General features: G+C 57.1%; 3 protein-coding genes across 7 annotated transcripts; 1 reads left to right on the top strand and 2 right to left on the bottom strand.

Annotated features, from left to right (window-relative positions):
• Positions 1-1,193: 1,193 nt before the first annotated feature.
• NPB (neuropeptide B) lies at positions 1,194-1,844 on the bottom strand. The gene is made up of 2 exons (XM_008013287.3): positions 1,562-1,844; positions 1,194-1,484 (listed from the first exon to the last, which is right to left on the bottom strand). The coding sequence occupies exons 1-2, from the start codon at positions 1,808-1,810 to the stop codon at positions 1,356-1,358; spliced, it is 378 nt and encodes a 125-aa protein (XP_008011478.3). The 5' UTR covers positions 1,811-1,844; the 3' UTR covers positions 1,194-1,355.
• Positions 1,845-3,823: 1,979 nt separating this feature from the next.
• ANAPC11 (anaphase promoting complex subunit 11) lies at positions 3,824-11,836 on the bottom strand. 5 transcript variants are annotated; one of them, XM_008013282.3, is made up of 4 exons: positions 11,671-11,821; positions 9,698-9,760; positions 8,720-8,839; positions 3,824-4,172 (listed from the first exon to the last, which is right to left on the bottom strand). In XM_008013282.3, exons 3-4 carry the CDS (start codon positions 8,826-8,828, stop codon positions 4,027-4,029), a joined length of 255 nt encoding a protein of 84 aa, XP_008011473.1. In that variant the 5' UTR covers positions 8,829-8,839; positions 9,698-9,760; positions 11,671-11,821; the 3' UTR covers positions 3,824-4,026. The 5 variants fall into 5 exon arrangements, with proteins under 5 accessions (XP_008011473.1, XP_072861598.1, XP_008011474.1 ...); XM_073005497.1 differs by having other exon boundaries at positions 11,681-11,807; XM_008013283.3 differs by lacking the exon at positions 11,671-11,821 and adding an exon at positions 11,428-11,607.
• An 87-nt stretch (positions 11,837-11,923) lies between these two features.
• ALYREF (Aly/REF export factor) lies at positions 11,924-15,711 on the top strand. Its single transcript, XM_008013285.3, has 6 exons — positions 11,924-12,211; positions 12,718-12,849; positions 14,212-14,359; positions 14,957-15,020; positions 15,122-15,299; positions 15,395-15,711. The coding sequence occupies exons 1-6, from the start codon at positions 11,954-11,956 to the stop codon at positions 15,407-15,409; spliced, it is 795 nt and encodes a 264-aa protein (XP_008011476.1). The 5' UTR covers positions 11,924-11,953; the 3' UTR covers positions 15,410-15,711.
• The last annotated feature ends 377 nt before the right edge of the window (positions 15,712-16,088 follow it).

The following is a 16,088-nucleotide window of genomic DNA, read 5'->3' as shown; positions in this document are numbered from 1 at the left end:
AGCCCTCCAAAGCCAGGGGCCACCCCCTATAGCAGGCAACGCTAGAATAGGAAGGAGAGCCGGGGCTGAGGCTCCTTGCCCCTCGGCCCCTCCAGGGGCCATGGGATCTCTGTCTCCTGCATGCCTGTCAGGGCCCGACTGGAGCAGCCCAGAGGCTGAAGAGGCTCTTACTGCAGCCTCCAGGAGGTGTCTGGGGAGCCCACAGATTGCCTGGTCTCGCCGCACTCAAAATGAGGCTTATGATCAGGACTTTTTTCAGCCCCACACTCCTCTCCAGAATGGGCTCTGCCGTACAGCACCTGACCCATGTGGGGCCTCCATGGGCCTGTCCTCTGCTGTTGTGAGGTCGACCTCATGACCCAGCACAGGAGCCGGAGGCGAGGTGCACATGAGGCTCTCCACAGCCCCGGAAGGCAGCCTCTCACCCTGCTCTCCGAGCCAGGGGCCAAGGTGTGAGGGGCACAGGCCATCCTCATGCTGTCAGGCCCCTGCTTTCAGAAGTGGGGTGGTGCCGATGCTCCCACTCAGACCCCTGGGCTGCAGGGTCCCCTGAGCAGAGGGACCAGCCACTTCCCCATAGATTGGTGCTGGACAGGGGCTGCCTGGGCCCCAGGCTTGGGGAGGGTGGAAAGGCCCCGCTTGTTGCTGCCTGGGCCCGGAAGTGGGCCTGGCCCTGTTCCCTTAGAAGCATTGGAGGCCAGGGCCCAAGCCAGTGCTGGAGTCACACCCAACCGCGGAGGGAGAACCCACCTGTCTCCCACCCTCAGCTCTGGGGAAGCATGCTCTGGGTCTCTGGGGCCAGGGCTCAGGCCCCCAACTCTCCTCCTCGCCCCTGCGCCCTCGGACTTGGCCTGGCCAGAAGGGATGGGGGCAAGAGGAAAGCAGCCAGGGGCTCCAGGCCATGCCCTCACAGATTTGCCTCTGGAGTGGGGGAGCGAAGGACTGGGGAAGACACTGGGGACCAGGCCAGCAGTGGCCCTGCAGTTTCCCCCAGGGAGCACCAAGGTTAGACGCGGCTTCACCGCGGGGCTGGATCGTGGCCAGCTTGGCCCCTGGGTCTGAAGACCTCTGGGCAGCCCAGGCCAACCTTGCCCTGCCGCCGCACACTCGGCTGCCCTCTCATACCCAGGCTTGGGGACTTCCAGGTCCCGATCCCCTCGTGGCCTGGCTGCCAGTCCTCCAGTACCCCTCACTCCGAGGCTGCCTCACTATTTATTTGTTTACCATGAACTGCGGGGTGGGCGGAATAGGGGAGAGCTGGGGCGCCATCCCCAGCCGGCGGGGCCTGGGGTCCCCCAGTAGGACGATGGTGGCGGGGGTCCCCAGCAGTGCCAGGAGAGGTCCGGGTTCCGGGCTCAGGGGGCGCGGCAGTCGGCTGAGCGCAGGGACAGGAAGACGTCCGCCTTGCACTGGAAGGTCCCGCGGTCGTCGGGCAGCCGCTCGCACCTCTGCAGGTTTGGAGCGACGTCCTGGATGCACACGGCCTGGGGCGGGCGGGCAGAGGTTGAGAGGCCGCCGCGCCCCCACCCCCGTCAGCCCCCGGCCCGCCCGCTGGACTCACGAGGCTCCGCAGTCTGGGGTGCAGCTGCAGCTCCGGGGAGGCGCCGGCCCGGCCCGGGGGTTCCGCCCGTCTGTGGGGCTGGGAGCGCCGCGCGTACGGGGACCTGCGGAAGCCGGACAGCAGCCCCGCGGCGCGGCCCACGGAGTAGGAGCTGCGCCCCGCCGCCGGCTTGTACCACGCGAGGCCGGGCGGCGCCAGCAGCAGGCACAGCGCCAGGGCGGCGGCCACCAGTGTCGCGGGCCGGGCCATGGGGACGCGGGCGGGCGGGCGGCGGCGTCGGGGCTCGGAGCAGCCACCGCCTGGGCCGCCTTATATCTGCGGCGGGGGCGGGCCGAGGCTGCGGGGGGCCGGGAGGGGCGGCGGGCGGGCTGGGGGTGCAGCCAGCCCGCGCGGAGGACCCGTCGCACCTGCGCATCCCAGAGGACCCAGCCGCGCGGGTGAGCGCTGGAGGCGCGCAGGGATCTGGCGCTTGGTCGGAGCCCGACGCCCCAAGCTCCCCACCCACGCCGCTCGCATCCTTCAGGCCCGGCCTGCGTGAGCCTCAGTGGGAGCAGGGGAGGGCCCACGGGCGCTCAGCCCTAGGAGTCGTCCCCCAGGAAGTCCCCAGTACTCCTGAGGCGGGAGAGCCAGCCACACTGCACAGTGCCCAGGGGGCGGTTTTTCCCACCCTGAGGCGTATTCTTGGCTCCAGGCATCAGAGTCCATGTGGTTTGTGGGGCCCTCATTTCTTTCACGCCCTTCGGGGAAGGTTCCACCAGCAGGGCTGCTACTGACAGGGTGCTCTGGGAGCGGGGCAAGAAGGTCAGGCACTGACCTCAGGAAAGCCACACCAAGGCACTGGGGCTCCACGATTCCTGGAGGCCCCTCTCTGCCAGCTCTGCCCCTGGAAGGGCACCAGGCAGGACTGCGAGCCGCTCTCTTGGCAGGTGACATCCGCCTTCAGGCTCACTGTGCCCTCACCATTTCATGCTCCCCCAAGGTCCTGGTCACGTCTTCTTTTGGATATCTCGCCAGGACAGGCACTGGCACTGGAGCCCTGGTACTTGTTTCTGGGTTCCGTGCTTCCCAGGTGTGATGGTGAATACTGAGGGTTATTTTGATGGGATCAAAGGATGCAAAGTATTGTCCCTGCTGGGTCCATGAGGGTGTTGCCAGAGGAGATTCCCATTTGAGTCCGTGGCTGGGAAAGGCAGACCCAACCTCAATCCAGGTGGGTACCACCTAATCAGCTGCCAGCACAGCCAGAAGACAAGCAGGCAGAGGAACGTGGAGGGACCACACTGGCTGAGTGTGGCCTCCATCTTTCTCCTGTGCTGGATGCTTCCTGCCCTCGAACATCACACTCCAAGTTCTTCAGCTTTCGGACTCTTGGACCCACACCAGTGGCTTGCCAGGGGCTCTCCGCCCTTTGGCCACAGACTGAAGGCTGCACTGTCGGCTTCTCTACTTTTGTTTTGGGACTCAGACTGGCTTCCTTGCTCCTCATCTTGCAGATGACTTATTGTGCGACTTCACCTTGTGATAGTGTGAGTCAATGCTCCCAATAAACTCTTCATATATACTCTTCATATAGAGAGTCCTGTCTTTCTAGGGAACTCTGACACAGATTTCAGCTGAGGCCTGGTCAACTCCCCAGGGTGCTGTGAGGAAGGAAGTGTCAAGAGGCTCACACTGGGCACAGGGCACTGGCCCCATGAATGCCAAAGGCTCCCTAGGTTACTAGAGATACAGCCTGCGCTCTGTCCAGAAGCAGCCTGAGACCCCGGGGCTGCCGCTCCCCTAGTGGCCCCTTCCCACAATTGTGGGGAGCAAAGGAGCCTCCCAGGGCCACCCTTTCCTAGGTAGGGAAGCCTCAGACATGTGTGCACACACTTCCCAGTGTCAGGACACCGATCCCTACACTGTGGGAGGCCCAGCTCCACCGAGGAGCTGCAGACAGTCCCAGTGAGAATGGACGCCTGCTTAGAGATGGTGGCCTTCAGTCTGGGGGTACCACAAGCAGCAGGCTGCCAGCTGTGCATGGCCAGAGTCCGTCAGAGCCAGCCCGAGGGAGGGTCCAGGGCCGCCCGGCCATCCAGCAGGCAAGAGCATGCCTCAGGCCCTACCGTCTGATCCCGCTGCTTCTCCTCCCAGTTGTGACTCAGGGTTTGATGAGTGCTTTGACAGCGTTTCACGGAGATGTTTATTCATGAGAGTTTTCATATCAAAACACACCGAGACTGCATCAATATGCTGAGAACACAGGCACCCAGTGGCCTCCAGCAAGATTTGAGTAGTTTAATGAGTTTTTACTTATTGGATAAAAGTGTCAACATAGTGATGGGAAAACAAACGCAGCTCCAGCCCTTGTTTCCACCTTGTTACAGCCCAGGGGCGCTGTCCCCAGCAGCAGCTACCGCAGCCATCAGCGCCAGCATGAGGAAGGGGCCGCGGGACGCCCCCTCCAGCGAGGGCCAGGCCGGGCCTCACTCCTTGAACTTCCATTCCTGGCGACACATGGGGCAGTGCTGCTGCACCTGCTGCGCGTGCAGCCACTTGAGGATGCAGTGCATGTGGAAGCAGTGGGAGCACTGGCCCCACACCAGCGGGCAGTCGTCGCCAGGCACCTTGCCTACAGAGGGGAGGCGGGGAAAAGGACAGGCATGATCAGGCTGGACACAGAGCATGTGACAAGCCAGGCAGGGGTGCAGGTTGGGACCCTGGGCAGTGGCTCCAGCACTGCAGCCTCTCATGTTTCAGAGAAGCCGAAATCAGGAGAGTTACCCAATCGGTCTCCTGACCAGCCTGCCCCCAGGCGAACACCAGCAACTACGCCAGACATGAGGCCTCCACCTGGGGCAACCACGCCCAGGCTCAGGCTCATCATGCTCAGTGGGGAGCCCAGGGACCTTGCTGAGGAGGCGGCATCAGGGAGGAGGCACTCTGGTCTAGACCACTGTTCCCTGTGCTTGAGGCTGGGGAAAAAGGGCATCGTCTGACCTACAGGCCCTGAGCCCACCTGCAGACACTTGATCTGTGATGCCAAAAAGGTCACATGAATGGTCAAGGCACCAAGGAGACACACATCTGAGTAGTGAACTGGTCTCTTGATCAAGGGCATGAGGGGTGGGGCTTGGGGACCTAGAAGACTCTTCCCTAGACATCAGGAATCCAGGGTGCCGCCCAGGCACTGGGGACGCCATGTTGATGGGCCCTGCCTCCCAGGACAGGCACAGGCTGCGGGCACCAGCCCAAACACCTAGAAATGTTCTCCATGGAGAGGGCCTGACAGAGAGGGATACTCCTAGCAGCCATGATCAAGAGAAACAAGTGTCCCTGATCTCCAAGAGCCTGGAAAACCCCATGACACAGCTGCTGCCAGCAAAGCACAGCAAGTCCCAGCCCCAGCCCCGTGGCAGGGTCGGTCTGGCATTGTGGAGCTGGAGCTCATGGCCGCCCTCCTGTCCTGGTGGCACTGGCCCCACAGCATGCCCACTCCCAGCCCTGGGAGGACCTGCCCATGGGGGCTTTTTAGCCTCAGCACAACTCTGCTTGAAATCACCCCTTTCAAATGAGAGCTGAAGCCTGCTAGCCCCCTGCGGAGAGGGGTCTGAGTACGCAGGAGAGGCCCAGTTAGACAAAGATGCTGCTTCGTTCTAGTGCGTTCCCCACCCAAAGCCGGCCTGGGGTGTCTGATGAGTCCGCAGATGCACTGAGGCTGACTCATTCAAGGACCTGCTGATCTCCTGATTGCATTTCTTTAAATTAAAACTCCTCTCGGCAAAACTGCATTGCCACGAGAGTCCTCTGGGATGCGGGACAGACTCACTGTTTACCAGCCTCGGGCTCCCACGGTCTTTGTGGAACTTAGCCACTCTGAATTTTTCAAAGGAGTTCAATTTTAGCAAAAGAAACCTGGTGCTGCTTAGCCCGGAAGCACATTAGACTTGTCAAACACTTTGCGCGTTAACACTGACTCACTATAACTTAACCATCAGCAGATCCAAAAATCAGACTCTCAACTCCTTAGTGTGCAGCCAACAGGCCCCATTTTAACAAAGCCAGTGGAGAGATGCTGAGAGTTCAGGGTAACATCCCTCTGGATGTCCCATCACAGGCCCGGCTGGCACGGTGCAGGCTGGCTCTGCAGGCTGCCTGTGGACCCACCACTGCAGTCAGTTGGCGGCTGCCTAGTGCCGCCTCTAATCCACAGGATTCACCACCCACATCTGGCCCACAGATGCAGCCAGACTAGGCGTGGACACATGGTTTGGAGGAATTTCAGAAGCTAACCTGCTGCTCCAGAAGTTGAGTGACTGCCCTCAGGGCACCCCGTGCTGTCTTTGTTACATCCTTAAGAGCAATTTAAAAGAGGTCAAATAAAACCATGCCTTGTGAATTTAGTTATTAACCTAATTAGCTATTAAGTACAAATCCAATCAGGCAGAGTCAATCAATAATTTCCTAATATTACACCCTACCCATTTGATTAAATGAGGATTAATTCCTGAGTAATAAGATTTCTGTTTAGCTAGGGCCAATGTAAAAGTTAAGCCTAGAATAACAAGTATTTGTACTGGCCAGGCACCACGCCTATAATCCCAGCACTTTGGGAGGCTGTGGCAGGACAGAGTCAAAGACCAGCCTGGGAAACATAGTGAGACTCCATTTCCACAAAAAAAAAAAAAAATTAAAAATTAAAAATTTATGTAGTTTTGTTCAGGCATGGTGGCTCACGTCTATAATCCCAGCACTTTGGTAGGCCAAGGCAGGCAGATCCCTTGAGCCCAGGAGTTCAAGACTAGCCTTGGCAACACAGCAAAACCCTGTCTCTACAAAAAATTAAAAAACAAATTAGCCAGGCATCGTGGAGCCTGCCTGCAGTCCCAGCTACTTGAGAGGTTAGGTGGGAGAATCACTTGAGCCCAGGAATTGAAGGCTACAGTGAGCTATGATTTTGCCACTGCACTGCTGCCTGTTTCCAAAAAAAAAAAAAAAAAAATTGTACTAAGATCCAGTCATTTCAATTTCACCTAAAGAAGCAAAGACAGGGGTGGGCGCAGTGGCTCACACCTGCAATCCCAGTACTTTGGGAGGCCGAGGTGGACGGATCACCTGAGGTCAGGAGTTTGAGACCAGCCTGGCCAACATGGTAAAACCTTATCTGCTAAAAATATAACAAATTAGCTGGCTGTGGTGGTGCGCACCTGTAATTCCAGCTACTTGGGAGGCTGAGGCTGGAGAATCCCTTGAACTCAGAAGGGTGGGTGTTGCGGTGAGCTGAGATGGTGCCACTGTACTCCAGCCTGGGCAACAGGGCAAGACTCTATCTCAAAAAAAGAAGAAAAAAAAAAGCAAAGCCAGATGAGTGTGGTGGTGTGCTACTTGCAAGGCTGAGGCAGTAAGATTGCTGAAGTTCAAGTCCAGCTTGGGCAACATAGTGAGACCCTGTCAAGCAATATGGGCATACACCTGGCCCCACAAAAATACGCCTGGTTACTTGGGATAGTAGGGAGCTTCTCGGTCCTCCCCATTCCCCATTCCCCGCTGTCCTCTCCATTGCCCACTGTCCTCTGGGGAGTTCTTCTTGTCCTCCCTGGGCAAAACCTTGACCCTTGCTTCTGCTTTACGTTCATTTTGGTCTCATGGAAAACCATTTTGCTGATACAAAACTCTGCTTTCAACCTAAATGTAATCAAACCTTTTTTTTTTTTTTTTTTTTTTTGAGACGGAGTTTCACTCTTGTTGCCCAGGCTGGAGTGCAATGGTGCGATCTTGGCTCACCACAACCTCCGCCTCCCAAGTTCAAGCGATTCTCTTGCCTCAGCCTCCTGAGTAGCTGGGATTACAGGCATGCGCCACCATGCCTGGCTACTTTTTTGTATTTTTAGTAGAGACGAGGTTTTATCATGTTGGCCAGGCTGCTCTCAAATTCCTGACCTCAGGTGATCTGTCCACCTTGGCCCCCAAAGTGCTGGGATTACAGGCGCCTGATACCATGCCCAGCTAATTTTTTTTTATTTTTAGTAGAGACAGGGTTTTGCCATGTTGGCCAGGCTGGTCTCGAACTCCTGGCCTGAAGCAATCCGCCTGCCTTGGCCTCCCAAAGTGTTGGGATTATAGGCGTGAGCCACTGCGCCTAGCCTATGCCATTCAATTTTGAGAATTTTCAAATAAAAAGTTTAAACTAATCTGTTTTTTTTTTTTTTTTTTTTGAGATGGAGTCTTGCTCTTGGCTCATGGCAACCTCCGTCTCCCAGACTGAAGCGATTCTCCGGCCTCATCTTCCCCAGTAGCTGGCATTACAGGCACGCGCCACACGCCCAGCTAATTTTTGTATTTTTAGTAGAGATGGCATTTCACCATGTTGGCCAGGATGGTCTCCTGACCTCGAGATCTGCCTCCCTCAGCCTCCCACAGTGCTGGGATGACAGGTGTGGGCCACCACAGCCTGCCTCGATCTCTTGACCCTGTGATCTGCCTGCCTCGGCCTCCCACAGTGCTGGGATGACAGGCGTGAGCCACTGTGCCAGCCTCGATCTCTTGACCTTGTGATCCGCCCACCTTGGCCTCCCACAATGCTGGAATGACAGGTGTAGGCCGCCCGCCTGGCCTCTAATCCCTTTTTAATCCCAGGTATTTCACAGCTGAGTTTCATGCTATCAAGTCTGTGCGGGGTCTTTATACAAACATGAGTCCCAACCACCCGGCTTTTTTTCTATCAACTTTTCTTCATGAAATGACAGTGAAAATGTTGGGGGGTGGGTGCAGTGGCTCATGCCTGTAATCCCATCACTCTGGGAGGCTGAAGCAGGTGAATCACCTGAGGTTGACAGTTTGAGACCAGCCTAACATGAGAAACCCCGTCTCTACTGAAAAATACAAAATTAACCGAGTGTAGTGGCGCACGCCTGTGATCCCAGGTACTCAGGAGGCTGGGGCAGAAGAATCGCTTGAGCCCAGGAGGCGGAGGTTGCAGTGAGCCAAGATTGCGCCACTGCACTCCAGCCTGGGCAACAAGAGCGAAACTCTGTCTCAAAAAAAAAAAAAAAAAAAAAGAAAAGGAACTGTGGGGATGTCATGCAGGTTTAACAGGAGCCACCGAGGCTAGTGCAGCAGCCAGCACGGAGGGGACACTCACAGTCGGGGCAGCTCAGACAGCATGGAGGGGACACTCACAGTCGGGGCAGCAGCCGTTAAATGCCATCCTGCAGATGCCACAGTTCTCATCGTTGGCCACCCAGAGCCAAGTGGCCACGCCGTTCCAGCACTTAATCTTCACCTTCATGGCAACAGAGCCTGTGGTGGAGGGGAACAGGACGACTGGCTAAATTGAGCCTGCAGAACTAGAACATTTAGGCGCCAAAATAGGTATAAGCCTGGTACAGTTTAGTCCTAGCTACTCAGGGAGCCAAGGCAGGAGGATCACTCCAGCCCAGGAGTCCGAACCCAGCCTGGGAAACATCGTGGAACCCAGCCTGGGAAACATCGTGAGCCCTGTTTCTATTTTATTTTACTTTTATTTTTATTAATTTTTTTTTTTTTTTGAGACGGAGTCTCACTCTGTCACCCAGGCTGGAGCGCAGTGGCATGATCTCACCTCATTTCTTGTGCCTCTGCCTCTTGAGTAGCTGAGACTATAGGCACGCGACTCCACACCAGACTAATTTTTGTATTTTTAGTAGTCGAGGTTTCACCACGTAGGCCAGGCTGGTCTTGAACTCCTGGCCTCAAGCGATCTGCCGCCTCGGCCTCCCAAAGTGCTGGGATTACAGGCATGAACCACCGTGCCCTGCTGTGAGCCCCGTTTCTATTAAAACAAATAACAGATAAAGGGCTCTGGGTACAGAGGGTCAGGGCTACAGGGGAGCTACTGCAGAACAGCGAGTCCCGGCAGCAACCCGCTGTGGCCACGACTGTAATCCCAGCACTCTGGGAGGCCAGCTTGGGAGGACCGCCTAAGCCCAGGAGTTTGAGACCAGCCTGTGTAACATAGTGAGACTGTCTCTACCAAAAAAAAAAAAAAGCAAAGAAAAAGAAAGAACTATCTGTGAGGTTTCTTTAGCCATCTAGAGAAAGGGCACACTTTTCTCTCCAAGGGAGGGAACTCAGCTCCTCACGGACAAAGAGATCACACTGTCAGGAGTTTCATTTTACCTCACGTTGAGGATATCTTCAAAGATCTCAAGTGGGCCTGGCCAACATGACGAAACCCCATCTCTACAAAAAATACAAAAATATTAGCTGCGGGTGACAGCTCACGCCTGTAATCCCAGCACTTTGGGAGGCCGAGGAAGGTGGATCACTTGAGGTCAGGAGTTCGAGACCAGCCTGGCCAACATACTAAAACCCTGTCTCTACTAATACGAAAAATTAGCCGGGTGTGGTGGTGGGCACCTGTTATCCCAGCTACTCGGGAGGGTGAGGCAGGAGAATCACTTGAACCTGGGAAGCAGAGGTTATGGTGAGCCGAGATCATGCCATTGCATTCCAGTGTGGGCAACAGAGTGAGGCTCCGTCACACGTACACACACAAAATTAGCCAGGCATGGTGGCGCACACCTATAATCCCAGCACCCAGCTATTCGGGAGGCTGAGGCACAAAAATCGCTTGGACCCAGCAGGCAGAGGTTGCAGTGAGTCAAGATCACAGCCCTGCACTCCAGCCTGGGCGACACAGTGGGACTGTCTCAAAAAAAAAAAAAAAGCCTGCTGTGGTGGCCTGCACCAGCTGCCTGAGAGGCTGAGGCGAGAGGATAGCTGGAGCCCAGGAGTTCAAGGCTGCAGTGAGCCAAGATCACACCACTGCACTCCAGTCTGGGTGACAAGGGGAGACCCTGGCTCAAAAAACAAAAACAAAAGCAAGTTATCTCAAAACAACTTAAAATTCATGAAGTGGGCTGGGTGTGGTAGCTCACGCCTGTAATCCCAGCACTTTGGGAGGCCAAGGCGGGCGGATCACCTGAAGTCAGGAGTTTAAGACCACCCTGACCAACATGGCGAAACCCTGTCTCTACTAAAAATACAACAATTAGCTGGGTGTGGTGGCACATGCCTGTAGTCTCAGCTACTTGGCAGGCTGAGGCAGGAGAATCGCTTGAACCCAGGAGGCAGTGGTTGCAATGAGCCAAGACTGTCCCACTGCACTCTAGCCTGGGCGAAAGGAGACGGTCTCCAAAAAAAAAAAAAAATCCATGAAATAGCACATTGGTTTTCATTAATAAGTTGCAAATATGTCATAATTTCTTTTGGAGACAGGGTCTGGCTCTGTCGCCCAGGGTGGAGTGCAGTGGTGCCATCATGGCTCACTGCAGCCTCGACCTCCTGGGCTCAAGCAATCCTCCCACCTCGGCCTCCCAAGTAGCTGGTAGTACAAAAGTGCACCACCAAGCCCAACTAATCTTTTTTTTTTTTTTTTTTTTTTTTTTTTTTTTTTTTTTTTTTGAGACGGAGTCTCGCTCTGTCGCCCAGGCTGGAGTGCAGTGGTCGGATCTCAGCTCACTGCAAGCTCCGCCTCCCGGGTTTACGCCATTCTCCTGCCTCAGCCTCCCGAGTAGCTGGGACTACAGGCGCCCGCCACCTCGCCCGGCTAGTTTTTTGTATTTTTCAGTAGAGACGGGGTTTCCCCGTGTTAGCCAGGATGGTCTCGATCTCCTGACCTCGTGATCCGCCCGTCTCGGCCTCAACTAATTTTTTTTAAGAGATAGGGTGTCACTATGTTGCCCCATCTGGTCTCAAACTGCTGGGCTGAAGCGAACCTCTTGCCTCGGCCTCGCAAAGCGCTGGGATTACAGGCGTGACCGCGCACGAAAACTTGTAAAGGATATGACTAGCAAATTGTGAGAGTGCAGACTCGGGGGTCTGCAGGTGGGGACCAAACAACCAACCCGCAGCTCGTCTGCGGCGGCTGTCGCCCGCCGAGGCCGCGCCCGCTGGACCCCGCCGCGAGCCCAGCGCACAGTCCTGGGCGGGAGCGGAAACAAGGACTCCCAGCGGCTCCCGGGCACCCGCCGCGCCCTCAGCGCCCCCAGCGCCCCCAGCCCAGGGCGATCGGGCGGGGCGTGCGGGGAGGGAGGGGCGCGCAGGCTCCGCCCCCAACGGCTGCCGCCCCACCCCCTGCGCCCTCGCACCTTCGCCAACCTAATCACGCGCCGCCCTGCCCGCCCTTCCGTTGGCAGCGCCGGCGTCCGCGCGGGAAGGTATAAAAACGACCTCAGTCGCGGCCCGGCTCCCTCAGCAGCGCCCGCCGAGTCCCGCGAGCCAGTGCGCACGCGCCTTCCCGCCTCACCCCGTCCCGCGCGCGCAGCCGTCCACCGGCGGCCAATCAGCAGTCGCTCCGAGGCCGTGGCACCGGAAGGCCTCACGCGGCGCCGGAAGTGACGCGCCGGCGTGCTGACGCGCGGGCTCGAGCCGATGCCCGATTCCGCGCCCGCCATGGCCGACAAAATGGACATGTCTCTGGACGACATCATTAAACTGAACCGGAGCCAACGAGGCGGTCGCGGCGGGGGCCGGGGCCGCGGCCGGGCCGGCTCCCAGGGCGGTCGCGGCGGTGGGGCGCAGGCCGCCGCGCGAGTGAGTCGAGGCGGCGGGCCCATCCGGAACCGGCCTGCCATCGCCCGCGGCGCGGCCGGCGGAGGCGGCAGGAACCGACCGGCGCCCTACAGCAGGGTGAGTGCGGAGGCCGGCCGCGCCGGAGAGCGGGAGGGGACCAGCCGGGGCCGGGGCCGGGGCGTCTCGCGGTGGAGACCTGGGCCGGCGGACAGATAGGGCCGGTGGAGCGGCCGCCCGGAGGTCCGGAGGGTGCGTGTGGGCGCGGAGGGGGTGGTGGGCGGGAGCGAGGTCGTTCTTTCGGGGCCCGGTCTCGGAGGCTGAGACCCTTCCCGGCTCTTTGTCTGTTCCGGCCGCCGGGGCCTCGTGGCGGCAGGAGAGGAGGGGACGCTGGGCGCGGCACTGGCGGCGGGAAGTTAGTCGAAGGGAACTGAAGTTGTGCGGCCGCGGTGGGACCGTGCGGCCTCGGGCTGGGGCAGCTGCTGCGCCGGAGGGAGCGCTGGCGGCCCCGTCTCGGCCGGATCCTCTCAGGCCGGGAAGAGGAAGGGTCCGGAGTAGCCGTGAGGACCAGGAAAGGCCTGGACTGAGACTCACAGATCTGCTGTTGTTGCGGTTTTTTTCTTCAGCCAAAACAACTTCCCGACAAGTGGCAGCACGATCTTTTCGACAGTGGCTTCGGGGGTGGTGCCGGCGTGGAGACGGGTGGGAAACTGCTGGTGTCCAATCTGGATTTTGGAGTTTCAGACGCCGATATTCAGGTAAGAGACGAGGGCTTCTCGGTGAGCCGTTCGCCCTGCACAGGACGGATCGTGATTTGGGGGATGGGGCCCTGAGCCCCCTTCCCGCCTTAGCGAAGGGAGCGCTCCCAGCTCTCAAGGGCTGCAGGACAGACCTAGCTCTAGTAAAGCCGGGCTCAGTCCGCAGGCAGGTGCGAGCCTAGCTGAGCGTGAGGAACTGCTGCTGATAGTCTGAAGATAGGTTCTGTGAGTGAAAATCCCCAGCCAGGGCTTCCAGTTTCTAACAGGGACCAAGACTGATCAAATGTGAGTGGTTGTTGGCTGTTTAACCCAGCCCAGTTGCTCTTTAAATTTTGTGCCCCTTTTAGTGGGTTAATGTGAGAAAAATAATCTTCTTTATGTACCTTATGAAGCACAGGAAGCCTGTGTGATTTTCTGGCTCTGTCTGCCTTGAGTATTGTCTTATAAAGACGTTGTACGCTGTGGTTTTATCACTCCCCACCCCCGTGTCCCTTCAGTGACGTGATTCTCAAGCCCATCTTTGGTTGAAGCTTTTCTTTTTTTAAAAAAGAAAAATTGAATCCCAATGGCATTTAAACTTGTTTTCTGGTTAGGAAATGATTTTTTGGGAATCAGTTTTGGAGATGGCTGGGCAGGGTTCAGTTGCCCACAGCCCAGCCATTTGCCTTGGGAGGACAGAGTAGGGCCAGTGAGCACTCACAGTGTCTCAACACTTTTTTTAAGGTGGTTTCTAGCATCCACTGGAAACCGCTTTTGGTGAACTCCAGTTCCCGCTGTGTGCCTGCGGCCGGAGTATCCCCACACTCTGGGTTCCCTCTCCAACTCCCAGCCTGCCTGAGGTCAGGGCAGTTTCCATGGCAGCGCTTGACTTCAGACTTTGCGGCAGGCTTGAGTAGGAGGAGAGGGAAAGGTGAGCCAGAATCTGCCTCTGGGGGAGGGGCTGGGGTCAGGGCTCCCGAATCTACAGGCCCTTCAAGCTGGTCTGATAGCGGACTGCTTCCCTTGCTCTTGATCTTGGCCTTTACCGTTTCTTGGAACAGCCCTTGGGTGTGTTGTCAATTTTCCTTCGTTGAGGAGGATAGTGGCTTAATTTTGTGCCCCTTGTTAGTGGGCTTTGCGACTTCCTCTATCTGCATCATGGTACACGTGTCAGGTCCCCACAATGGCAGGAGCCCTCAGACCCAGGTGCTCTTGGAAGTTGCTGTCCCTCCTGCCCCACCCTTCCCTCATTTCCCGTTACCACTGTCCTGCCTCCCAGGGAACCACCCCCAAAGCAACTCACGCTTCCAGGGCCTGTCCCTGGGCCACCAGAAGGAACCCAGTTTTGTTGCTTTTCTGACAACTGCTCTTTGCAACTCCCAGGAACTCTTTGCTGAATTCGGGACGCTGAAGAAGGCGGCCGTGCACTATGATCGCTCTGGCCGCAGCTTAGGAACAGCAGACGTGCACTTTGAGCGGAAGGCAGATGCCCTGAAGGCCATGAAGCAGTACAACGGTGTCCCGCTGGATGGTGAGTCTGGGGGTGGACCCACGCTGACTGTGGGGCTTGTGGAGTTTGGGGCTGGCACCTGTCCAGGTAGGAAAATGGGGTACCCCTGTGGCTGAGGACACTTTGCATTTGCCCCTTTGTCTCTCTCTTCCATCTGCCACCTCTCATGCTGCCCCACACATCTGGACCAACCTCTTGTGAACCCCCATCCAGCAAGCTACATCCCTCCCCTCCTTCAGCTCCTTCCGGAAGATTCACTTCTGTGAAGCCTTCTCAGAACCGCCATAGTACACCTCTGAGTGCGGGGCTGTAGTCGTAAAGACAAAGGTACCGGTTCTTCTTCGTCAGGTCACCCACACCTCTCCACCCACGAGCACCCTGACACCTCAGCAAGCAGCCCACCCAGTCTGGACTGAGAAGGATGAGGAGGTGTTGGTGGGGTTGCTTCCTTGCCATTTTGTTCTCCCACCAGTATCTCCAGGCCATTTCCCTTGTCGGGGGCATTTGAGACACACAGAGGCCCTTTCCAGTGTTTGCATGGAGACCAGGGTGTGGTGCCAGCTGGGTTGGTTTCAGAGCCTGTCATTAGAACGTGCTCTCTTGTATTCTTTGCCGCAGGCCGCCCCATGAATATTCAGCTTGTCACATCACAGATTGATACACAGCGGAGACCTGCACAGAGGTGACTTCCGGGGCCTCTGGGGAAGGGTGTTGGCCTAGGGTGTAGCTGTATCGCCCTTGGGGTCCTTCCAGCTACGTGAACGGTTTCGTTTTCCTTGCTAGCGTAAACAGAGGTGGCATGACTAGAAACCGTGGCGCTGGAGGTTTTGGTGGCGGTGGAGGCACTCGGAGGGGCACCCGTGGAGGCGCCCGTGGAAGAGGCAGAGGTGCCGGCAGAAATTCAAAGCAGCAGCTTTCGGCAGAGGAGCTGGATGCCCAGCTGGACGCCTATAATGCGAGAGTGAGTCCCGGGGGAGCCAGCTGGGGGCCCGGTCGAAGCCACAGTGGGGAGCAGGCCTTCTGTGAATGCGAGCCTCTTTTTCCTCTGTGTTTCAGATGGACACCAGTTAAACAGACCGGCAAATCCGCGTGTGGAACAGGACCCAGGCGTTTCCTCTTGCTCCCTGGTCGGGGGTGGGCGGTGGCTGGGGCTGTGCGGCCAATGATGGATTTGTTTCTTTTATGTTTTAAAATAGGATTTAAAAACTCATGTAAAGGTTTTTTTTTTTTTTTTTTTCCTTTTTTTTTTTTAAATTCTGAAACAGACCTGTTTTGTACCGAGTTATTTTTGGGATAAATTTTACCGGTTGCTGTTGTGGAGAAGGTGGCGTTTCCACCTTTTCCATAATAAAATAGAAATGTGTGTAGAACTGGAACTGTTTGATTCGTCCCACTGTTGGAGTCCAAGCCTGGGCTAGGACTTTGGTGTCTGTCCAGCTGGGAGGGGGGTGGGGGAACCTGAGTTGGGGATGGAGGGTGCAGCCCCATCTGGTGTTGGACGCCTGACGCTGGCATGGGTTGTGGGGGTGGTGGGGGGTCCCCACTCCTGGAGGGCCGAAGCTGCCTGCTTCCTTTCTCATCCTCTTTCCTGCCTCACGCCTAACGCCTTCCTCTCTAACTCACTAGGTGGGAGGACACCTTTGCCCGGAGCCACCTGTTGACCCTTGTGCCTGTGCCTCCAGGTGAGGGGAGGTTGGGGTGGGGCGGGCTGCCCTGTGTGCTGTCCACAGACTTCCCACAGCCAGAGCAT

Source organism: Chlorocebus sabaeus, chromosome 16 (assembly GCF_047675955.1).
Source record: "Chlorocebus sabaeus isolate Y175 chromosome 16, mChlSab1.0.hap1, whole genome shotgun sequence".
Lineage (NCBI taxonomy): Eukaryota > Metazoa > Chordata > Mammalia > Primates > Cercopithecidae > Chlorocebus > Chlorocebus sabaeus.
The sequence above is the reverse complement of the archived record's forward strand: the minus strand, read 5'-3'. Positions and strand labels throughout refer to the sequence as shown.